The sequence below is a fragment of the Dermochelys coriacea genome, chromosome 2 (genome assembly GCF_009764565.3).
Source record: "Dermochelys coriacea isolate rDerCor1 chromosome 2, rDerCor1.pri.v4, whole genome shotgun sequence".
Classification (NCBI taxonomy): domain Eukaryota; kingdom Metazoa; phylum Chordata; order Testudines; family Dermochelyidae; genus Dermochelys; species Dermochelys coriacea.
Window position 1 is genome coordinate 268,885,745 of NC_050069.1, and position 23,507 is coordinate 268,909,251.

The 23,507-nt window shown below is 47.3% G+C and overlaps 1 protein-coding gene and 1 long non-coding RNA gene across 2 annotated transcripts in view; one reads left to right on the forward strand and one right to left on the reverse strand.

Annotated features, from left to right (window-relative positions):
• Positions 1-9,640, reverse strand: part of SMARCC1 (SWI/SNF related, matrix associated, actin dependent regulator of chromatin subfamily c member 1) — a 188,956-nt gene extending 179,316 nt beyond the window's left edge. Inside the window, 1 exon segment of the mRNA XM_038389503.2 lies at positions 9,209-9,640. Within this exon segment, the coding sequence (XP_038245431.2) occupies positions 9,209-9,625 (417 nt within the window). The 5' untranslated portion in view covers positions 9,626-9,640.
• A 103-nt stretch (positions 9,641-9,743) lies between these two features.
• The window catches only part of LOC119851538, a 47,153-nt gene continuing 33,389 nt past the window's right edge, over positions 9,744-23,507 (forward strand). The window contains exons 1-3 of the long non-coding RNA XR_006279541.1: positions 9,744-11,203; positions 12,017-12,118; positions 20,225-20,362. This is a non-coding gene — a long non-coding RNA (uncharacterized LOC119851538). The remainder of the gene's footprint in view (positions 11,204-12,016; positions 12,119-20,224; positions 20,363-23,507) is intronic.

Sequence of the window (23,507 nt, forward strand, 5' to 3'; positions counted from 1 at the left end):
GCCTCAATTTCACCCTCTACAATAAGAGGATAGAACACTTTGCTACATCAAAGGAAAAACTTGGAGGGTCCTCTCATTCACTATTTGAAAGTTTGAAAGCTGTATAAGAGGGCCTTGCTATGAGCTTTTGCCAGCAATATTAATCCAACCAGATTCTTATTTGCCAGCTGATTAATAGTTGATTTTTTGGGGAAGGAGACAGCAGTGAAGCTTACAAGAATCATTCGTTTTCATATTACTTTCGCCCATAATGAGCAGAGGCAACGTATGAGCCTGCAGAGAAGGAAACACAATAAAAAGTTTTAGAGTAAGCTGCCGTAGGGCAAGGTCTATGCCTTCTTGTGTGTTTGTAAACTCATCCGACAGACTGTTGGCACTACAAGAAACAATATAAGACACATGCAGAAACAACACAAAAATGTTAGACTTGGATACAAAAGCAAGGAAACCCAACTTTAAGGCCACCACTATCCTTAAATAACTCAAACTGTATGTTGTAGCACTTTCACACAAAAGACCACCATTTTCCTGACAATTAATCATATCTAGACTCAATGATTTGAGCTGAAAGCAGAACAGCAACAACAATACTAGATTAGCATCTTTAGCTCCTTTTTTTTTTTTAAAAAAAAATAGATTTTCACATTAGCTCAAAGGAAATTAGCAGAGAAACACTTGCTAATTTAATATTCCAATGGTACTGATAAGAGACTATGAAACAAATATGGAGATGACAAGTTTTTCCAACCCAGATTTAATAATTTTATTAAGATAATGTTGAAGTAAAAAGAAAGCGGTACAGAGTTTAGGCATATAAATTTCCGGTTATCAGGGAATAAGGTACAGATTATCAAGGGGTGCGAAGTTCAGTTTAGGAGCGGGTGGCGTAAGGAATACATAATCTGCCATCTCCCCGATTGGGGGTAAAAGTTTAGTGGGTCAGAGTACAGACATTGAGATATGGGGGTATGTTGTCCATATAATGGCTATGTTCAGGTGTGGAGTATAATGAGCGGGTACGATGATGAGGATGGATCTACCCTCATTTGGTGGGATTTAAATGTTTAGTGAGTTTATGGTTCCAGTTCACATGGTCCAATAAAAAAAAAAAAAAAGTCTCTCAGTCCCTTTCCCATGTTGATGCATGATGTTGTATTGGCTCACACCTCCTGATACTGTCAATGGCCAGTGATGTGTTCAATGTAGATGTCCCTGGACCATCGGATTGTGTCTGAGACCATGAGGCGCCGCATGAGCCATGCGTACCGGTGACCGATCCCGCAGGTCCGCAGCACACGCTCGTTGCAGGGGTCCCAAGCGCCTAGGGCTCCGACAATCAGGGCATCCATCTGCACCTCGTAGTCCTTCGCTCTCAGGGTGTTGGCCAGAGGGGCGTATTTTTCCAGCTTACGAGCTCGGGATTCATGGAAGGCCGGGGTCCTGTTCTCAAAGGAGACCGTGATGTCGATGAAGATGATCTTTCCCTGATCCTCGTCGGTGACTACCACGTCAGGTCGCAACTGGCTGTCTGTCCCGGGGATGGTGGAGTTCATGGCGACCTCCCCCAGGCACGGTGCGATGGCTTTCACCAGGCGATTCTGGATGGCGTTGTGGTGCAGCTGCCAGGCTCTGGAGTGGGGCTTGCAGCTGCACAGGACGTGGGGCAGGGTCTTGTTGGAGTAGCCGCACTTCCTGCAACGCTTGTCTCTGTTCCCGTGGCGGATGGCTCAGTTGAGCAGGACGCAGTTGATCCGAGCGCGGTGGATGAACCGCCAGTCGGTGAAACTGGTGAAGCTGTCCCCGGCGAGGAAGTGGTTGCTAGCATCCCACTTGCTGGTAAGTTCGAAGACTTTACCACGGTCTGGTTTACGCTTCAGGGTTTCCATGTACAATGAGTGGATGGCCGCCTTCAGGGTCCTCTCCAGCATGCCCCTGGCGCTCGGGGTGATGATGGTGTTGTTGTTGGACCTGATCTGCGGCACCAGGACTCCCAGCTCCTGGCGCTCCTCGCACCACTCCCAGTGGCAGCCGATGCGTTTCCCCAGGCGATGCGTGGCATTGCGAGCGCGGGACCACAGCGAAGCGATGTCGCCACCATCCCGTCCAAATTTGCCATCCAGAGAACCACTCAGGAATCTGGCTGTGTCTTGGTTGGAGGGGGCTCTGCCGATCCACTTCTTTATTGCGTCATGGAGGGCGTTTGCTGCAATGTTCCTTACCATGGCATCGGGACATGTCAGCAGGCGGAAGGCGTGGGTGATCACCCGTGATGTCACACAGGTCACCCATGCCTGTTGGCGATACAGACCAGCTCGTTGCTGGCTCTCTGGGGAAGGAACAGCCACTTCTTCACCAGCTGCCGGATGATCTTGTCTGCCTTGTTGAGGGGTACTTTTGCCACGGCGGATCCCCTTAGGACGAAAGAGATGCGGGGGATCAGGAAGATGTTCACGGCGTTTATCTTCTGCCATGGTGCTAGCAGGGAGGCTTCGATCTTGGTGGCATCCTGTAAGATCTCCTGAACGGTGTCCTCGAGTGTCTGTCGGATACGGAAACCCGTCGGCGTACCGAGGTGCCGGTACACCTGCCCCTCTGCCAGGGAGACGATGGGCTCGCCCTGGATCTGGAACCCTGTCGCCTGCACCGAGTCCCTTTTGCTGCCGTCGATGTGGAGAGATGCACACTTCTTTGCATTGAAGCGGAGCCCCATACAATCGGCAGCTCAACTGGTGGCATCTAGCATACGTTGGTGGTTCTCTGGGTCATCTGTGGTCAGGACCAGGTCATCCGCGGTCAGGACCAGGTCATCCGCGTAAGCCAGGATGCTCACCCTCTCGCCGTGGAGGTTGAAGCCATCTGTGTCGTTGGAGATCGCTCGCAGCAACGGCTCCATGGCGAGGTTAAAGATGATGGGGCTGAGGGGACAGCCCTGCTTAACTCCGCTCCGGATCAGGATCACGGCGGTCTCCCCTTCGACCGAGCGAATGGTTGTGCTGCATCCCTCGTACACCTCTCAGATCACACAGAGGAAGTTCTCTGGCATCCCAAACTCCTGGAGCGTGGCAAAGATGTGGTGGTGGGGCATGGACCCAAAGGCATTAGCCAGGTTGAGCTATGCTACCGTGCACTGCCTCCGCGCCCTTCTGGCTGTTTCGATGGTGGTTTGGAGGACAAAGTTGTGTTCATAGCTGCCATCACAGGACATGAAGCCTTTCTGGGTGGAGCTGATGGTACTAGTAGCTAACGTGAAACAAGTTGGTGGTCTCAGTCTACAGGTACAGGTCACAAACCACTAAAATTAACACTTTAACAGCTGCCAAGGACTGAAGCAACATGGGACATCCCTCCAGGTCAGGGTTGAGGCATGTTAACAGAACTGTATGGGGGAAGCTGGCACTGCTGATGTCTGTGCTGTAACTTTTGTGACTAAATAGCAGACTTTGAGCACCACTGCCATCAAGCCAACTCTTTCAACCAGCACAGAGGCCCCTTATTAAAATTTAAAGGAAAAACAAATCTTGTTTTATTAAACAAAATTAGTCTATTGCAGTAGTAAAAATTAGACCAATTTGAAAAACAAAATCTTGTGGCTCAAATCACTTCAGCATTCAGTCAGAATCCCAAATCGTACCCACTAAACACACTCAAAAGACAGCCAATCCTCATGTTGCTTGCATTCTGAGGCAGCACACCAGCTGTTTACCCATTTGTTTTTATTGCAGATCTCCACCATACCATCTGTCAGTGCTTTTTGTAGCCACCAACCTGATTTTCAGAAGCACTGAGCACCCGCAGACTGCAGCTAGACTTGGAGGTGCTTAACGTTCCTGAAAATCATGCCCAGGACTACATCTTTGGACTGAAATCAACACAAAATTTGATTACAACAAGTACAAAGTACTTTACTCAGGGAAGAAAAAAATCAAATGCACAACTACAAAATGGAGAATAATTGGCTAGGTAGTAGTACTGCTGACAAGAATCTGGGGGTTATAGTGGATCACAAATTTAATATGAGCCAACAATGTGATACAGCTATGAAAAAAGGCTAATATTGTGGGGTGTATTAGCAGGAGTCTCGTATGTAAGACACAGGAGGTAACTTTCTTGCTCTTACTGCCACTGGTGAGGCCTCAGCTGGAGTACTGGGTCCAGTTCTAGTTGCTTCACTTTACGAAAGATGTGGACAAATTGGAGAGTCCACAGGAGAACTACAAAGATTAGGTCAGGTTTTCTAAACCTTTTATATAAGGAAAGGCTAGGAAACCCGGCATGTTCAGTCTTGAGAAAAGACAACTGAGGGAGGGACCTGATAGCTCTTAATAATTTGAAGATTATCATAAAGGACAACAGTGATCAATTGTTCTCCATATCCACTGAAGGTAGGACAATAAGTAACAGGCTTTAATCAGCAGTATGAGAGATTTAGGGTATGTCTTCACTACCAACATTAAAGCACCAGTGCTTTAATGTGGCTGTGTAGTCGCAGCTCCAGCGCTGGGAGAGAGCTCTCCCACAGGTGTAAAAAACCACCCCCATGAGGGGAGTGGCTTCCAGCGCTGTAGCACTGTCTACACTGCCACTTTACAGTGCGGAAACTTCCATCGCGCAGGGGTGTGTTTTTTCTGAGCGAGAAGGTTTCAGTGCTGTAAAGTGGCAGTGTAGACAAGGCCCTAGGTTAGATATTAGGAAAAACTTTCTAACTATAAGGATACTTAAGCTCCAAAATAGGCTTCCAAGAGAAGTTGTGGAATACCTCATCATTGGAGGTTTTTAAGAACAGGTTAGACAAATACCAGTCAAGGATAGTCTAGGTATATTTGGCTCTACCTGAGCACAGGGGGATGGACTAGATGACTTCTCTAGGTCTCTTCCAGCCCCACAGTTATATGATTCTATAATCTTTAATGCCAAAGCTATTTGTTGATCTCTTTAGCATAAAAAGTGTTGGATGTTAAATGAAGAAAATGTGTGCTGGAAATTAAAGACCATCCAAGATTTTAAGAAAATATTTAAGTAGAACTATAAATGGCACAGCATAAAGTAGAGAGAAGTATTTTAATAGAAAGCAATTAGTAGCGTAATCATTAATATAACATGATGCTAGTAGCTGAACATGCACATCAGGGCCTGATAACTGGAGCTTCCGATCATTAGTGAACTATAAATAATAAACTATATTAAATAATTTACTCAACTTTTTATAGTTTGAATTACAGATTTCTGTGTAAAATAGTATTTTATCCGGTATCTGTCCCACATTATGTGCATTAGGTTGAAGAATATCTCAGTCCTGACCAGAAAAGGCTTTAACACTCCAAACACAATTGACTAGGCCTTTAAAGAACCCCACAACATAAAGCATGGGGAATCAAACTCATTCAGAGGAGAGGTCTGAATTTCATTTTTTATTATGGTCAAAGGGTGAGAGTAGAAATGTAGGACTCTCTACTACTTTCAATCGACAGCATAACTTCCAGTTATGTCAACAGATTTGCATACAGATAGTGAATAAAATTGTTTTTGTAGTCACTGAACTTTTAGTTACACTACCTTGCTATCAATTAATATCACTAACAGTATCATTGTTTTAACTACCAATTTTACTTGAACTTGTATTCACATTAATTCATCTACAAAACTTGGTCAATGGAAAAATAAGGTGACCACTATATCTGCTTTTTGTTTCTCTTCCTTCCCCATCCTTCTTTCTTGATTTCTCTTCCTCTTTCCTGCATTTATGCGCATCTTCTATTCTTCCCTCTGGATTTCTTTCACTACAGCAACTCCCAATTGCCACCCTCCTTCCGTGGACTTCATTCCCATGCCCTTCCTCCATGTATCTCACTGAAATGATCAACAATGAAAGTGTTATTTTTGATGTTAATGTCATGATTGGTCTTTAGAACTGATATCCTAATGAGATTAATAAAGGGTGAGGGAATTCACCCTTAGAATTAGTTTCAAGTTGTCTGCAGACTCAGGAAGACAACACTGCATTGATTTACATTCGATTCACAGTTGGAAAGTTACCTGCGTAATCAAAAGCTAGAAACTTAATTCTTCTTTAAAAAGCCTGGATTCTTCAGTTTCCATGGGTCATGCAGGCCACAAATTTTTCAACCAGACACAAACTATTCAATTTATTAAGGACACTATCCTGCACCAGTTGAAGTCAATGGAAGTTTTCACATTAATACAGTAAGACTAAAATAGTTCACTATAAAAACTGTAACCTGTGAAAACTGCTATTAGTCTTAATAGAAAGATGATAAACATTTACAGCTGATGCTCTAGTTTTACTAATATTTACAGATATTTAACTATATAAATTCCTTTGTTTGCCAAAATGGAGAAGCAGATTTTAATTTTTTTCCCCAGTTTTTAAAAAAAAAAAAAAAAAAAAAGACTATTCACCACTTTTATAGAGAGCTTAAAAAATTCACTTGCCAAGAATGATTAGATATCTTTTCCAGGCAAGTCCTATCAACTTTGCAGAATCTAAATTTTCATGTAAGAAAAATATTAAGTGTCTGGCCACTTTGGCTAAAATTACCTTTGCATTTAACCAATGAATTGCTGTTTTAAGCCTACACTATGACAGATCCAACGCCTCTCCTGACTCTAAGAGCCTTAACAAGCTACAACAGAGTGAAAAAATTCTTGCCAGTTTTCACAGCCACAATCCAGAATCCTATATGCAGCAGTGAAATTAACAAGAACTGAGTTAACATCACTCTGATACCCTTCCTTGAGGAAAGGTCTGAATAGCAAGAGGGCAGGCACTGATTCTATTCCCCAGGAAGGAGAACTCAAAGAGCGATAAAGCAGTGGATAAACAATCTCCTCTCACATTAGCCTGGGACTCTGGGATGGAAATCTTGGGAAACGGAGTAAAAGAACACTCCTTTCTTCTAGGACCCAGAAATATTGGAGGAATCTCATGCTTATAGAAACCAATTAGGCTTCAGGTTGATATAAACAATGGAGCCCCACGATAGTCCAGAAACTATATTTGGGGTCGGGAAGGAATTTTCCTCCAAGGCAGATTGGAAGAGGCCCTGGAGGTTTTTTGCCTTCCTCTGTAGCATGGGTCACTTCCTGGAGGATTCTCTGTTCCTTGAAGTCTTTAAACCACGATTTGAGGACTTCAATAGTTCAGACATAGATGAGAGATTTTTCACAGGAATGGGTGGGTGAGATTCTGTGGCCTGCAGGTGGTCAGACTAAATGATCATAATGGTCCCTTCTGATCTTAATATCTATGAAACAGCAGGTTTTCTAACCCCCCCCCCCAAGCAGCTTAGGTGAAGGATGGGGAAATATCTGGCTTCCCATCCGGGCTTTGCTCCAGATAATGCTCCTCAACTTTCATCTAGGATTTTGGCTAGAAAGCTTAACTCTCTAGTACTAAGTATTTGGTAAGACTTGAAAGGCCCACATGAATTGTGGAATGGGAAGATGGAGAAGTTGATGGGATAAACTAGAGAAATACAACATGGAGAGACATAAAAAGAAAATACGGTAGAGAAAACAATGAATGGAAACACATGGGCTGAAAGAAAAAAGACACTGAATAAGATCATGCAGGACATATGATAACTTTACACACTATTATAGGAAAAGACATGGAGCGAACAAGGAAAGGTATAACAAAAGCAAGAGATATATAATTAAGTTTTTAATGTTTTAAATAATAAGAATTTGATTAGCATGTTTTAAATACAGTTTAGCAAGTACTTTTATTTAAATTGCAGGAGTCGTGGCTTTGAGAGAGTATTGGCCACACAAGTATATAATCAGAAAGCTGCACTGGAGTTACAAATCAGTTTAAAAACCATTTTGTTAAACCAGAGCAAAACCCTGAGCAGACAATCTTATTTTGATTTAAAAGTGGGTTATTTTGGTTTAGCTTAAATCTATAAGGAAACTATTACACCCAAACCAATATGAGCCATTCAAACTGAAATAAAACTGTACCTAACAGGTTTTGCTCTGGTTTAAATACACTGACTTAAAAACATCATTAGCTAAACCAGTGCAAGTTTGCATGCAAATGAAGCCACAGTCCTCAGAAAAATGGTCATTGGGTAAATTTTTCAATTCTTGTTCTTTTATATTTAGACAATGGAGCCCTGAACCTAATAAGGTTATAGAAATGACAGCTGGTCCAGATAGTTAGGGTACTAGCCTGGGACTCAGGAGACCTGGGTTTAATTCCCTATTCTACCACAGACCTTCTACAAGGTCTTGGGCAAGTCATTCTCCGAGAGTCAGTCTGTAAAATGGGATAACAGCATTTCCCCACCTTCTAGCTCATAAGCGTGTTTGAAGATAAACAGATTGCACTCAGATACTGCAGTAACGCAGGCTGTACAAGTACTTAAGCTAAAGAGCATCAGGAACACAGTTTTAAATAAAAGTTAACTTAAAACCCCACAGTTTCTCTCCATTATATTATAATCATACTCAGCACCTTTGGCGCCTCATTGTGCTGGTGCTATACGTGTCACAGAGTTTACCGTCCAGTACGTATTATATATTCCCACAGCTGCACACAAAGAAACTACAGTTAAGACCAAGATCAAGAGAGCTCCCTATAAGTTGTGTAACCGGTGAAAAGTAGGTTCAACCTGATGTTCAAGACTTCTCTTCAGTGTGGATTTAGTCAGGCTGAAGCTGAGGGAAAGGCAGAGGGGCAGGATGGGCGAAGCCACCGCAGGCTGGGGAGTGGAGCGGGATGCTCCGGGGCGAGCGAACGCTGCAGAGTAACGTAACCAGCCCGCTGGCCGGCAAGCCGGGCCCGCTGAACCCCAGCCCGCCTAGGGCCGGGATCCCGCTCCCACCACCCAAAACAGCGGCTGGCCCTGTGTGACCGCTGCCAGACAACCGGGGGCGCTTCGCCGGCGACGCCAGCCCCGAGGGTCGGGCCGCCCCTTCCTGTAGCGCTTCCCCGGGCCCCCCACCACACCGGCTCCCTCAGCTCCTCGGGGCCGGGCCGCCCCTTCCTGTAGCACTCCCGCGGGCCGGGCCGCCCCTTGCTATAGCGCTTCCCTCGACACCCCCCCCCCCCCTCCGCGGGCCGGGCCTTCCTATAGCGCTTCCTTAGCCCCTCCGCGGGCCAGGCCGCCCCCTCCTGTAGCGCTTCCCTAGACTCCCCCGCCCCACCAGCCCCTCAGCGCCCCAGTCCCCGCGGGCCGGGCCGCACCTTCTTGTAGTGCTTCCCCAGCCAGACCCGCACCGCGTCCAGCTGGGACACCGTCTCCGGGCTCTCCCAGAACTTGCCCGTGGGGCCGCCGTCCTTCCGCCGCGACACCGACAGGGCCGCCAGCCCCGCCGCCGCCCCGGGGCCGGGGCCGCCACCTGCAGTCACTGCCGCTGCCATTGTTACCCTCGCCGAGCGCCGCCACCGCGGCCCTGCGCCTCCCACTCGTCTCCCTCCGCGCATGCGCCGAGCCCTGTACGCCCCGCCCCTTGGAGCATGCTCGGGAATACCGCTCCCTGCCCCCGCCACTGCCGTGCACGCGCCGGTTCCCCACCCCGCCCCCCGCGCCGCCACCGCCTCTGCGTCGGCACCCTGGGCCGCGCTCCACGCAGACGCCAGAAGCCTGCTATCTCTGCGCATGCGCTAGTTTCCCACTCCCCCCCCCTTCTGTGGACGCTCGCTTGTGAGATCCAGTCTGACCTTCAACGCTTGCCCCTCCCCCCCCCGCCCTGCTGTGCACGCATGCGTCAAACCTCAACCGCCCCGCACGGGCCGCACTATGCCTGTACGCATGCGCCCACTAGTCCAAGCCTCTTCTGGGGCGCTTTGCGCATGTGCCATTTCGACAGGGACGGACGGAGGGAGCTTGAGCTTCTAGTTTCTGGAATTTCCCAGCCTCGTTCTCGCCTCCCGGCTCGGTGGTGCCTGTGGCCCTCCCAGCTGCTGCGGTGTCATGTTGCACGCGCCGTGGGCTGGAACGGGGGGATTGTCTGAGGCAGCCGGAAACCGTCAGGTTCCCGCCTCGCGAGTGCGCGCGACGCCCGCTTGGCGCTTTGGCTGAGCGCTGGGTCGCGCTGCCCTCGGGTCGCCCGCGCGGGCCAGCCACGGCGTCGGCTCCGTCCGCAGGCCGCTGTCTCCTGTGCTGAGGAGACGGGTAGCAGTGTAAGGTTGTTATCCCGGGGTGGGGGGAGCCATGCTCTGCCTGGGGGTCGAGTCGTAGCTGGGTGCTGGCACTCAGGAGCCGCAGCTCTGGCCCTAGAGAGGAGGGGGCCCAGTGGTTACAGACTCATCTGCCCATCACTATCCCTGTCCTGACCCTTCCACCCCCTGGCCGCCTTCATCCCCTAATCCCAGCCCCTTTGCCCAGCCGGGCCTAATCATCCCTGCTCCAGGTCTGAGTCCTGCTTCCTCTCCCCGTATCCTCTCCCAGTTCCCCCCTCCTGGCTCCTCATCTGGTCTCTCTCTCCCCCACTGCTGGCTTCCTGGCTCATAGACTTTAAGGCAGTGGTCCCCAAACTGGGGGACATAGAGGAATGTTTGAGGGGGGAGTGCTACCCAGCCCTGCTCTGCCCCCAGCTCCACTCCGGCCCTGCTTCTGGCCTCAGCCCCTGCCTGTGATCCCAGCTGCAGCGCCTGCCACGTTCCTGGCCACTGCTCAAGGGGGTTGTGGACCAGTTAAGGAGGGAGGGGGCCATGACCAAAAAAGCTTGGGGACCACGGCTTTAAGGTCAGTTGGGACCCCTGTGATCATCTAGTCTGACTTCTCCTGTACACTGCCGGCCACAGAATCCCAGCTACCCACTCTTGTAATATACCCCTAGCCTCTGGCTGAATTATTGAAGTCCTTAAATCATGGTTTAAAGACTTCAAGTTACAGCGAATCTGTCAGTTACGCTAATTTAAACCTGCATGTGACCCATGCACCATTCTGGAGAGGAAGGCAAAAAACACCAGGGTCTCTGCCAATCTGACCCAGGGAAAAATTCCTTCCTGACCCCAAATATGGTGATCAGTTTGCCCCTAAGCATGTGGGCAAGACCCACCAGGCAGATATCTGGGAAAGAATTATCTGTAGTAACTCAGGGCTTGTCTATATTTACGGCTAAATCAACACTGCTGTGATTGATGCAGTGATGTCGGTTTGGTGAAGACAAGTTAAGTCGATGGCAGAGCACTCTCTCCTTGACTTCTGTACTCCACCTCCCCGAGAGGCAGAAGGTAAGTTGTCAGCCAAGCATCTCCTGTCAACATACTGCAGTGTAGACTCCACTATAAATTGACCTAAATTACATCGACTTCAGTTACATAGCTTATGTAACTGAAGTAACATAACTTGGGTCAATTTACAGGTTTAGTGTAGACCAGCCCTCAGAACCCTCCCCATCTACCGTCCCTGTCTCCCTCTGTAGGCTTCTCAGGCTGCTGGGGTGTTGAGTCCAGTCTTTCTTACTGACTAATATTGTTTCCTTGTAGTCTTTCATCAGCTTCTCGTTATCCCTGTTTGTCTTGGCTTAGATCGTAAATTCTCTGGAGCAGGGTCTGTCTTTTTGTGTGGTGTTTGTACAGCACTTAGCACAGTGGGGTCTTGGTCCATGACTGTGGCACCTAAGCACTACAGTAATACTAATGACAGGTTTCAGAGTAGCAGCCGTGTTAGTCTGTATTCGCAAAAAGAAAAGGAGTATTTGTGGCACCTTAGAGACTGACAAATTTATTTGAGCATAAGCTTTCGTGGACTAGAACCCACTTCATCAGATGCATGGAGTGGAAAACACAGTAGCAGCTATATATACACATAGTACATGAAAAGATAGGAGTTGCCTTAGCAAGTGGGGGGGGGGGTCAGTCTAACGAGACCATTCAATTAACAGTAGAATATCAAGGGAGGAAAAATCATTTCTGTAGTGGTAATGAGGGTGGTCCATTTAAACAGTTGACAAGAAGGTGTGAGTAACAGTAGGGGGAAATTAATATGGTAAAATGAGTTTTTATAATGACCCAAAATGCCTTTTCCGTTGCTGAACTTGGCAGGACAGACATACTGACATTTTGCATCATCAAAACCACAGAAGTGGAAATTTTCATAAGAGAAAGAAGAGGAACAGCAGCTGAAACGAATTTAGAAATGGACAGGTTGTATGACATATATTCATGATATTACCTACTTTTGTTTATTTCAGAGACTCTCATATACTCTGGAGATATTGCTATCCATATGGAATGCATTCTGGGTTCTGATAAAAGCAGTTTGTCGTGATGATGTAGCCGGAACGTCTAGAATTCTTCCCCTAAAGTTACCTGCAGAGACATTTTAATCTCTGAATAAGCTACACAAAGTTTATCAGCACAATGCAGTATCTCTAATGGGTTATAAAGCTATCCAGCACACTGAACAGGATATTAGGATGCCATGCCTAACTGCAAATGTAATCATAATACTAGAAAATAACATTTGTGTTGGTATAACTGTGCCGTTATAAGGACAAACTTCACGATGAACTGCTTTTCTTTTTAGTAATACTAATAATAGTCATCCAGTCTCAGTCTCCTTACACACTGCTTCCCTGGCTCCTTGCCCAGCCAGTCCCAGTCTCCCTCTAGTTTCTTGTGCAATCTGTTTTAGTGTTCCCCCCACAGCCAACTGGCTCCCTCCATTTCACCGACTTGCTTCAAGTCCTAGGCTCCTTCTCCCAGTGCTAGGCACAGTCTCTTTGCCTATTCAGTCTCTCTCTCTTCCCCACTTCCAGTCCCATTCTGACCAGACTCCTTGTCCCAATCTAGTCTTTTCTCTGTCCTGGCTTTTGTTCCCTCTGCATCCAATTCAGATGGTTGCTTGGGTGCCATGAAAGGATCATGTGGTCATAGAGCACAGAATAGACAGGCTCCCTGCTCTCAGTTCTCATGCCCCGCTCCATCGAGCAGCCACTAAGGAAAAGACTGGCTTAACCTCTGTAGCCCTGGGCTGTAGGGAACATGCTTGATCAGTCTGAAGGAATCGCTTATGTGAAGCCAGTCATATTAGGAGCACTGAGAGACTCAGGCATGCTCAGTGAGGATGGAATCTGGAGATTTTAGCTGTTAAATATCAAAGATATTTCTACTGAGAATGTGTGAACTGTGAGTTATCAAAGACTTAACTTGTCCAAGTATAGGTGGATTTTCACCCCAATGGCAAAAGGAACATCCATGCCACAAAGGCAACTCCCCTACCAAATTTCAAGTACCTGCTCCAAAACAGTGTGTGCTACATATGTTCAAAAAGGCTTAGTTTATTTTAAAAGTCCCACCCGCATACTCCAGAATTCCCCAGTACGGTCCAAACCATACTTTCAATTGTTCAAGTCCCAACAGTCTATCAGCACACCAAGACAGCTCTGGCATCTCTCATCACAATCCAGTTCTCTGAGATAGGTCTGGCATCTCTCTGCACCTCACCCCAGTCCCTCTAGCTGGGCTGTTTCTCTGCCATGCTTAATTTTCAGGTTTGGAGACATCAGTGGGCTCCCTTCTCTGGCCCTCTAGCTTCAGCTCTTCACCTCAGAGAGCCTTCAGCTCTCTCCAGCCACCGGTCTCTGGTCAAGAGAAATTTGTAGGTGACTCTCTGGCTGCCTGATCTGGCTTCACTAGGAAACTCTCATCACTCCCTTCACTGCTACCCCCTCCTTGAAGCTCTCAGTATAATTGTTTTCTGTTCTTGGAAACTCCCTCTCTGGGCTCAGTTCTAAACTCTCTTTCAGGGCATCTCCTCCATGAGGAAACTAGACAGTGGCTTGTGGACTCTCTTGCCTTTAGGGTGTTTCTCATTTGTAACTTTGTGGGATAGCACCCCCCCCCCCTCATTACGCCACACTAGAACACATCTGGATTGGAACAGGAGTGGTGAGCCTGATTTAATTTAAGGGGCCAGCTTTCCTGTTACACTTACATCATCTTAGAGTAAAACTTGCTGTCCAACGACAAGCCCCAGCTAGTGCACCTCTTGAGTGGTGCAAACAAGTATGAACATAATGTGGGGGGTCAATTCTATACTTGATTCTCCATTTGTTTCTGATGTCAGTCAAGGTGTCCATTATGCTATAAAGCCATGAATGATCTGGGATCCAGTTCCCTGAAAGATATTTCTCATCTATAGGCTGCTAAAGCTCTTGTTTCTGGATCCTCCCCATTTGAACACTCTGGGCCCAATTCTCTTGTGATATGGCCCTTTGCACTGCTCAATGGGGCTGTAATTTCAGCTTAACCTGCTAATTTTCCTACCATAGAGAGGAATCCACTGGTGATATCGAACCAGCACAGCAGTTCTATGCACCTCCCTACCCGCAACCACCATCAGTGGGGAAAAAAGGCCAGAGTTCATCTTCACTCCTGCTCTTCCCAGCTGCAACCACAGATGCTGCTCTAATTTGCACAGAGGGCTGATCTGGCCCAGTATATGGGAACATAAAAACAGCAAAAACTCCATTAACCGCTCCCACTATTCTTGTGGCAGAATTTGCCTCCCCAATGAGGGCAGGTCTTTCTTAGTGATAGGCTCCTTGTATGTGGAGCTAGTTCTCCATAACAGTCTGGGGGAATTCTGTGCCAAAAAATTAAAAATTCTGCACACAATATTTTAAAATTCTGCAAATTTTATTTGTCAAAATAACACTATACAATCATACCAGTTTAAATTATTTTGGTAATTTTATTTCAAAATACCTGTCAGCAACTATGTCTGTAACAATATAGACACAAACATTCCCCCAGGAGCAGAGAGTTAAAGAATCCCTACGACAACCCAGTTCCTGCTTCTCTGCCCCTCCCTGTCAGAACCGAGTCGGGAGGGCCAGACACTCACACCCCCTCTGCTCCAGAGCCCAGCCACGGCCCACTCCAATCCAGACACTCTCACCACCTCCTCTCCAGAGCCCAGCTGCAGCCCCCCCATCCCCGACCACACCCCCCCTCCCCTGAGATGCCAGCCATGGCCCCAACACTCACACCCTCTGCCCTCCAGAGCTCTGGGATCCAGAGGGAGAAACGGCCTGATGCTGGATCCCTAGCTTGCACGGAGATTCCTGCATGCTGTTGCCTCCTTCCTTCAGTGTGTGGTGGGAACTGCAGCTGCTGGGAACCCTCCAGTTCTCTCCCCTCTCCTAGGCCTTGTCTTCTATTTGTGAACAGGGCTCTGCTGGGTCCAGTGGCCCCTAGTGGCAGCCAGCATCTCTGCAGCCCATTTTGGGGTGGGGGGGAGGAAATTCTATGCACACCATTAATTTTTTGCAAAATTCTGCATTGCGCAGTGGTGCAGAATTCCCCCAGGAGTAGTCAGAGCTCATAGATGCTGAACTTCAGGACACAATATGAAACCCATATGATTTATTTAGCACTGAGTAACTTTGTTTTGTGTACTTATCTTTGTAATTAGTGTCTCTAGAATCAATGTCCTAGGTATCAATGCTATAGAAATTAGTATAATAATAAAACAACTAGTACAGTTCTGTGGTGGTGAAGTTCCCATCCCCTCAGGAAGGGGTTAATGAGATCCTCTGGGCACAATCACCTGCAACCCACAGCACATGGGAGGCTTGCTGAACCTGGAGAAAGACTTTAAAAAAAAAAAACCAAAAAACACAGGAATTCAAGCTCAGTGGGAGTGCACCTCAGAGGGAAGTAGAACTGGGACACAGAGCTTTCTGAACCCACCATATGGCTGCTGATGGCCTTCTGGACAAGTAGAAGGATTCCCCTTACTTTCTTTTATTCAGAGCCCAGGAAGCTCAGCATGGGCCCATTAGCCTCATAAAAGCCTAGAGAACCCAGCCCTAGCTCAGGGGCTGTTGACCAGTTGCTTTGCAAGGAGAGTTGGATGAACCTAAGCTAGGCTAACAAATTTATTAGAGCATAAGCTTTCGTGAGCTACAGCTCACTTCATCGGATGCATTAAGCTAGGCTGTAAGACTCACTACTCCACCTTACCTTATTCACTTGGACTATTGTTAACTTGGGGGAGGAGAGAATTGTCTCCCTGATACTGGTAGCTAGAAATAGGCAATTCTTTTCGTGCCCTGCTCCAGAAGAAGCTGGTGAGGGGAGAAGCAGCACCTGTATCTACCCCAAAGGGGGGTGCTCTAGAGGTAAAGCCTATGACAGGCTTCCATTTGCCAGTGAAGCTTCTGATTCGAACAGCCTGTCTCTTAATCCTTGCATGAAGTACAGTAGAACCTCAGAGTTATGAACACAAGAGTTACGAACTGACCGGTCGACCACACACCTCATCTGGAACTGGAATTACCCAATCAGCTAGCAGTACATACCAAAAAAAGCAAATACAGTACAGTAACTCCTCACTTAACATTGTAATTATGTTCCTGAAAAATGCTGCTTTAAGCGAAACAATGTTAAGTGAATCCAATTTCCCCATAAGAGTTAATGTAAATGGGGGGTTAGGGTCCAGGGAAATTTTTTTCACTAGACAAAAGACATTATATACATATACAGTATAAGTTTCAAACAATTTAATACTGTACTCACCAGTGATGATTGTGAAGCTTGACTGAGGCAAGGGCGTAGCGGGGTTGGGGCGAGGGGGCAAGGGGTTTTGGGCGGAGTGGGGTAAGCCCCCGTGTCCCAAGCCTGGCTGGAATGTGGGGCTGGTAGAGCGGGGCGAGCCAAACAACCTTAGAATATTGCGCGGCCTTAAACAAGTGTGTTCTCTAATAGAACAGCAACCTAATAACAAAACAGTGTTAGCTGAGACGACTTTAAGTGAGAAGCTACCATACGGTACTGTGTTAAGTGTGAACTACTAAAAAAAATAAAGGGAAAGTTTAAAAGGAAAGATTTGACAATGTAAGGAAACTGTTCTTGTTTCATTTAAATTAAGATGGTTAAAAGCAGCATCTTTCTTCTGCATAGTAGTTTCAAAGCTGTATTAAGTCAGTGTTCAGTTGTAAACTTTAGGAAGAACCACCATAAAGTTTTGGAGTAGCAGCTGTCTTAGTCTGTATTCGCAAAAAGAAGCTACAGCTCACGAAAGCTTACGCTCAAATAAATTTGTTAGTCTCTAAGGTGCCACAAGTACTCCTTTTCTTTTTGCATAAAGTTTGGTTCAGTTATGGTCAATTTCAGAGTTACGAACAGCCTCCATTCCAGAGGTGTTTGTAAATCTGAGGTTCTGCTGTATCCTGCAGTTCGAATACTAGCAGAGGGGAAGAGACTATTGTCTCCAGCACATGCTATTTCTTCTGCTGTGGCTGCCTAAGCACGGCTGTGGGAGTTCAGTAGGTGACATTCATAGGCTAAGCCTCCCCCGCGCAGCTGCTGCCGACTCGCCACTGGGCCAAGGTGGCCATGCCTCTTCCCCTCCCTGCTTTGCCCCTTCCCCAAGGCCCCCACTACCTGCTGCTGCTGCCTGGTGAGTCTTTCTCCTCTCCATCCCTCCCCTCTGTGAAAGTCCTGGAGGGAGCTAGCAGGAGGATCTCACAGCGGGTGGGAGAATCTGGAGGGGCGTGAGGAAGTGGGCAGGGGGGGGGGTCTCGTGGTAGAGTCTGCAATGAAGCGAGGAAGTGGATGGGGGGGTCTGGTGGAGTAGTGAGGAGCTGAGTAGTGGGCTGAAGAAGGAGGGAGGCCTGGCAGAGAAGTGAGGAGGTCGGGGGGGGTCTTGCAGGGGGTCTGGAGGAGGCAGGCAGGTGGGGGTGGTTTGGTGAGGGTCTGAGGAGTTGGGTGGAGGGTTGAGGAGGCTAGCGATGGGCAGGTAAGTGGTCTGGCAGGGTGTGAGGAGGTGGGTGGGGGGATTGGCAGGGGAGTGAGGAGGCGAGCGATGGGCAGGCAGGGGGATCTGGTGAGGAGGTGGGTGGGGGTATCTGGCAGGGAAGCGAGGCGAGTGATTGGCGGTTGGGGAGTGAGGAAGTGAGCAAGCGGGGGGGGGTGAGGAGGCGAGCAGTGGGCAAGGGAATCTCTTGAAGGCTGGAGGGGTGAGGAGGGACATGGGGAGCTGGGGCAGGGCCAGGGCCAAAGAGTAGGGGCAGGGAGCAATCCTCCCCATCCATGGTGACATTTATGGACAACGATGATACCTTGTAGAAGCTCCCAGGAGAAATAGAATTAACCGAGGAACTTTCATCAGAGGGTTATTTTCTCCACAACAAGCATTGAGCAGAGGGTCGGATATATTTCTGTTTACTTAAAAATGTGAGACTCTTGGCCTTTTCAGACCATAAGAGAGTTCTTTGCTGCTAAGGTTAGTTTTCTAAGAGAGGTTGAAGTAGGGTTGCATGGTGCTTTGAAAAAGGAAAATGCTGTAAAAGTGCTAAGTATTTCATGTTTCAGTTGGTGGGTAATGAGAGAAGATGTTTGATGTGACATCTTAGAGCTTTGTAATCTTGATGAACTGAAAATGCTGCTCTGGTTTTGCTACAGGGCATTTTCCAAGATCGTCTGCAGTTTTTCTCATGACAACAAAGCTAGTCCCAGGCTGAACTAAATTTTTGCTTTAGAGAGTATAGGCAAATTGATCTCTTCTGGTCGATTTGGATTGGTCACAAGAGATGGTTAACTATGACATTGAAATACCAATTGGCAGATGGGGAGTACCCCTTTGGGCTTCTGTAGCGAGGTGAAGACTCACTGGTGTGGTGCCTCCTGTTGGTCATCTGGGAATTAGCTCTTTTCCAGCATATGGAGCGCTCTCTGCAGGCTGGTGTCCCTCCTGGACCCAGGTGCCTCTTTACCTTAGGGTTCTGCCCCCAGCAGTACCCCCTTACTCTGGGTTTCCCCTCCCAGGGGAACCCCCAACCCTCTAAGCCCTCCTTGCCTCAGTAACTACTGCCAGTCATCATCTAGCCCCCGCTCACTGGGGCAGACTGCAGTCTGTAATGGCCACTCATCATTGGAAAGGGGGTGGGACCTGCTGCCTTTGCCTATTCCCAGGCTGGATCTCTGCAGCCCCAGTACCTCTGATAGGCCTGCAACCTGGGGTTTTACCAGGCTGGAGCTCCCTTGCCCTATTCCCCAGCACTGCTCCAGTTCAGGTACCTTCCTCTCAGGCAGCTATAACCCTTCCCACTCCAGGGCTAGAGTGAGACTCCTTCAGCTCCTGGGCCCCAGCCCTCTGACCAGGGCCATCTGGGCCCTAAGTGAGCCGGCCACTGCTGTGATTGCTTCCCCAATCAGCCTAGCTTGGCTGCTTTTAATCCCTGTTCTCCAGGAGTGGGGCAGCTGCCCCACTACAGCTTCCTTCATGATATTTGTATTAATGCTAACCGTAAGCATTTGAGAATTATAAATCAGGTCCCAAGAAATCATAAGATTAAAAAAAATTCTTCCTTCTGGTTTCTGAGCCTTTAGGGTATAGTCAGGGCATGTCTTCTCCACAAACTTTTATTTTCTTTTTAAATGAAATCTGAGATTCTCATGTAATTACTTGACTTCAGAAGCTGGGGTTTTAAGGAAATCAAATATTGCCAAGGTTACAATAAAATCACAAGAACCGGCAACATGGGATTAGAGTATCAGTGCTGAACTAATTAAAGGATGTTGCTTTATTTTCCCCACTCCTAATACATACGTCAAAAGAGCCAATTCTGCCCTTTCATTTGCAGATATGAAAGGGATTCTGGAATTGTGTGGTTTTGCTGTGCAGAGGTAGGTTACGCCAGGTCTTCAGAGGTTGCCCTTGCATTACCATTTGCAAGGGTAGTTGAGGAGGCAGAAGATCATCTGCTACATTATACTGCATTTGGTTCTTCTCCTCACTCCCATGAGTGGTGGGAACTGTAAACTCATATAAGGTCAGAGGCTACTCAGGCCACTAGGATAGCATATTGCTATGGAATATCTCAGCTTCTACACCCGCTTCACAGTCTGGATATGGATGAGGGAAGAATCCTTCGCCCCCCGCCACCCATAGCAATCCTTACCATCCAGCTCAGTTACTTTAGCTGAGCACTGGCGAGAACTTAGTGGTTAGAAAAGGGGACTCGGAGCTAGGAGACATATGTTCTGTTCACACCTGCAAGACTCCTTGACAAAAGCATGTCTTATTTAAAAAAAAAGTTCACTACTTTTGGGTGCCCAGCATTAGACCCCCTCAAGGCCCAATTTTCATAAAAGTTGTGTAACTGCTGTTCCAACTCAGTACAAGCTGTAGGTGTTCAGGACCTCTGAAATTCAGGCCTCATTGTCCTGTTGGGCATCCAAAAATAGGGGACACTTGAAAATGTGGTTCTTAATTTGTTTCCTCTGTCTCATTATCCCCAGTGTGAGAAGTTAGAATGACAGCCACCACCTTTATAAAATGCTTTAAGACCTTTTATTCAGTGTGAAGACAGTCTGAAGCTCATCTGGAAACCTCCTCTTTGTACAGGTGAGAATAAACTGCCTGCATAGCTTTGGATGGTAAGTAGATATTCAGTTTTAATGGTTGCTGAATAACGTAGCTTATAGACCATAAACCGTGTGTGTGCGCGAAGTTACATTCACAAACACAATGGAAATTGAACCTAAAGCTAATTGCCACTGCCTTTCAGACAGACCACCTCACCATAGTCAGCTGGGTGCTGTCTACTAAGGGCTTGTCTACACCAATATATCAGTCTAAGGGCATGTCTGCACTGTTATGACTGCGGTGGCTGATGTCCACACTATCCTTCTCCTGGCGGTGGTGTGCACCTTCACCAGGGAGTGCTTCCACCAACTGAAGAGGGGGCTATGTGGGCGACAGGGTGCCAGGGCTCCCAGCTCGGGAAGGGGCAGCTGCCTGGGGTTTCTTGCCTGCGGCAGGGAGATCCACGCCTGGAGTCCAGTTGGCTGTCATGCTCCGGGGAGAGAGCGGGGATCATGGGTGGCCACCCAAGCCAGAAGCCCAGCTTAGAGTGGAGACCCAGAAACAGCCCAGCTTGGGAGCTGACTTTCTTGTCAATTTCACAGCACCAGCAGAGCCGTGAAATTGACAAGACAGCCCAAAGCCAATGCCTGGCTTCTAACTACACTGACATAAGCCCTGCACCTCTCATGGAGGTACAGGGCATCACATTGGCGGGAGCAAGTTTGTAGTGTAGACACTGATGTAGTTAGGTCAACCTAAGGCAGCTAATGTCAACCTAACTGTGTAGCATCGACCAAGCCTAACTAAGGGTACGTCTTCATTACCCGCTTGCTCGGTGAGTAGTGATCAATCTATTTGGGATCGATTTATTGCATCTTGTCTAGATGCGATAAATCGATTCCTGAATCGACGCCTGTACTCCACCTCGGCAGGAGGAGTAAGCGGAGTCGATGGCGGAGCTGCCACTGTCGACTCGCCGCCATGAGGACAGCCAGGTAACTCGAACTAAGATACTTTGACTTCAGCTACGCGAATCTTAGTTTGAACCCCTCCAGTGTAGCCCAGGCCTAAAGGTGTGAACTTAAACAGGGGCAATCCCTCTTATTTCAATTTACATCAGGATTATTTTGGTTTAACGGAAATCAATTAGGAACAGGTTTAAACTAAACCAAATAAGCCACTCAAACAGAAAGAGAGTGTCCACCCAGGGAGCTGCACCACCTAAACTAAACTGTTTAATGAAATAGATGCAAATTTGCATGTAGACAAAGCCTAAGCCTGATAGGCATGGATACTTCTGACCACTAGATGTCATTAAAGCAGAGATTTTTTCAGATAACTTTGTTGGAACCATGCTCCTAAACTGAGTTAAGTGAATAGTGCAAGAGTATTCATAATCATTCACTTGTGTTCAAGATAGCAGGTTGATGCTACCATCTTAGTGTCCTTTTCCATAGATTGGGATTCGCACCAATGTCTGAGTAATGGCTGTTCATGCAGCTACCCACATCCTTACGTGAACTGTCAAATTTTATGCATCAGTCTAGGCTCCCTGTCCAATTAGATATACCTGCCTTTTTAAAAAACAACAACAAAGTTTCTGTCGTCCAGTCAGGAAGCAAAATGTGGTATTAATCATATTCTGTGATTAGCAAATTCTTAGAGCATGTAGTGCACAAGCACACAGGCCAAACTACATTCACAGCCAGTGTTCAAATAGGAGTAAGGAAAACAATAAAAACACAAAACAAAACACACTGTCAGCAATTACACTGCTATCCTACATACATTTAATTCTAGAGCTAGAGTTCCACAGGCTAGTTTTGTCCCATTCTTGCAACTACTTTCAGATTCTCTCTTTACAGTTGTAGTAGCTATAGAAATATGGTTTGTTTAGGCCAAGGTGATCTCATAATTTAGCCCATAGAATTAGGTCATTACTAGGTCAATTAGGTCATTTTCAGAAGTATTGAGCACCTGCATCTTCCATTGACAAATTGGATTTGTGGGTGCTCTGCCCTTCTGCAAGTTAGACCACTGGTCTGTACGGCTTAGCAAATGGCAGATTTACAGAGGGAGATACTTATGTGGGAGATGAGGGTTTCCTGAAGTGGTGGAAAGAGGGACCAAGTAGGGATCCTTGCCAGGAACAACCCCCAAATCCACCCTGCTTCCAGAAACCCTCACTGATTCTGCTCTGTAGCTCCTGAGGTGACCTCTCAATGCATTCGATGAAGTGAGCTGTAGCTCACGAAAACTTATGCTCAAATAAATTTGTTAGTCTCTAAGGTGCCACAAGTACTCCTTTTCTTTTTTGTGAATACAGACTAACACGATTGCTACTCTGAAACCTCTCATTACTAGTAACGGCAGGGATTTATGGAGGCGATGTAAGTGAGTTCTGCGGGTTACCTAGGAGAAAACTGTCCTGGAACTAGCATAGGAAATAAAATATTGTGGGGAGGTTGGGTGATTTTTGTGGAAAGGGCCTTAGCTTAGGGGAGATTAGAAGAAAAGAGGGAGTCTGCATGCTGAGTGGGGAGGAAAAGCTGTGTAATGGTTTACTCTCCACTTTCTTAGTGCACTGCATTGGAGGACATGTTAACTGTCACAGCTATAAGGTTTAAAAAGCGAAGTTGAGTCTCAACTCATCATCTCTTCAAGTTAATGAGTTTAGCTGCAGTACAAGGTCTGTTTTCACAGGGTAAGTACGGAGATAGTCTGAGTAGCGATTGTCTTTGGATGACCATGTTTCATCTTCAAACCACCATCATTACCCAGCTATTCCCATTAAGGGCACTCTGGAGAAAAAAAAGTTACTCACCTTCTCATAACTGTTGTTCTTTGAGATGTGTTGCTCATTTCGATTCCAGTTAGGTGTGCGTGCGCTGCGTGCAGTCTCATCTGAAAGTTTTTCCCTTAGCAGCACCCATCGGGTCGGCTGTGGAGCCCCCTGGTGTGGTGCCACTGTGGCACTCAATATATGACCCTGCTGACCCGACACCACCTCAGTTCCTTCTTGCCAGCTACTCCAACAGAGGGGAAGGCAGGTGGGTTTGGAATGGACATGAGCAACACATCTCAAAGAACAACAGTTACGAGACAGTTCGGGGTTCGGATGGGGGGCTGGTAAAGGAGCAGCGCAGCACGTGGCTCCAGGAAAACCACGTGCACCTGGGACCTCAGCGGAGAGGGGGATCAGCGGGGCTGTTACCT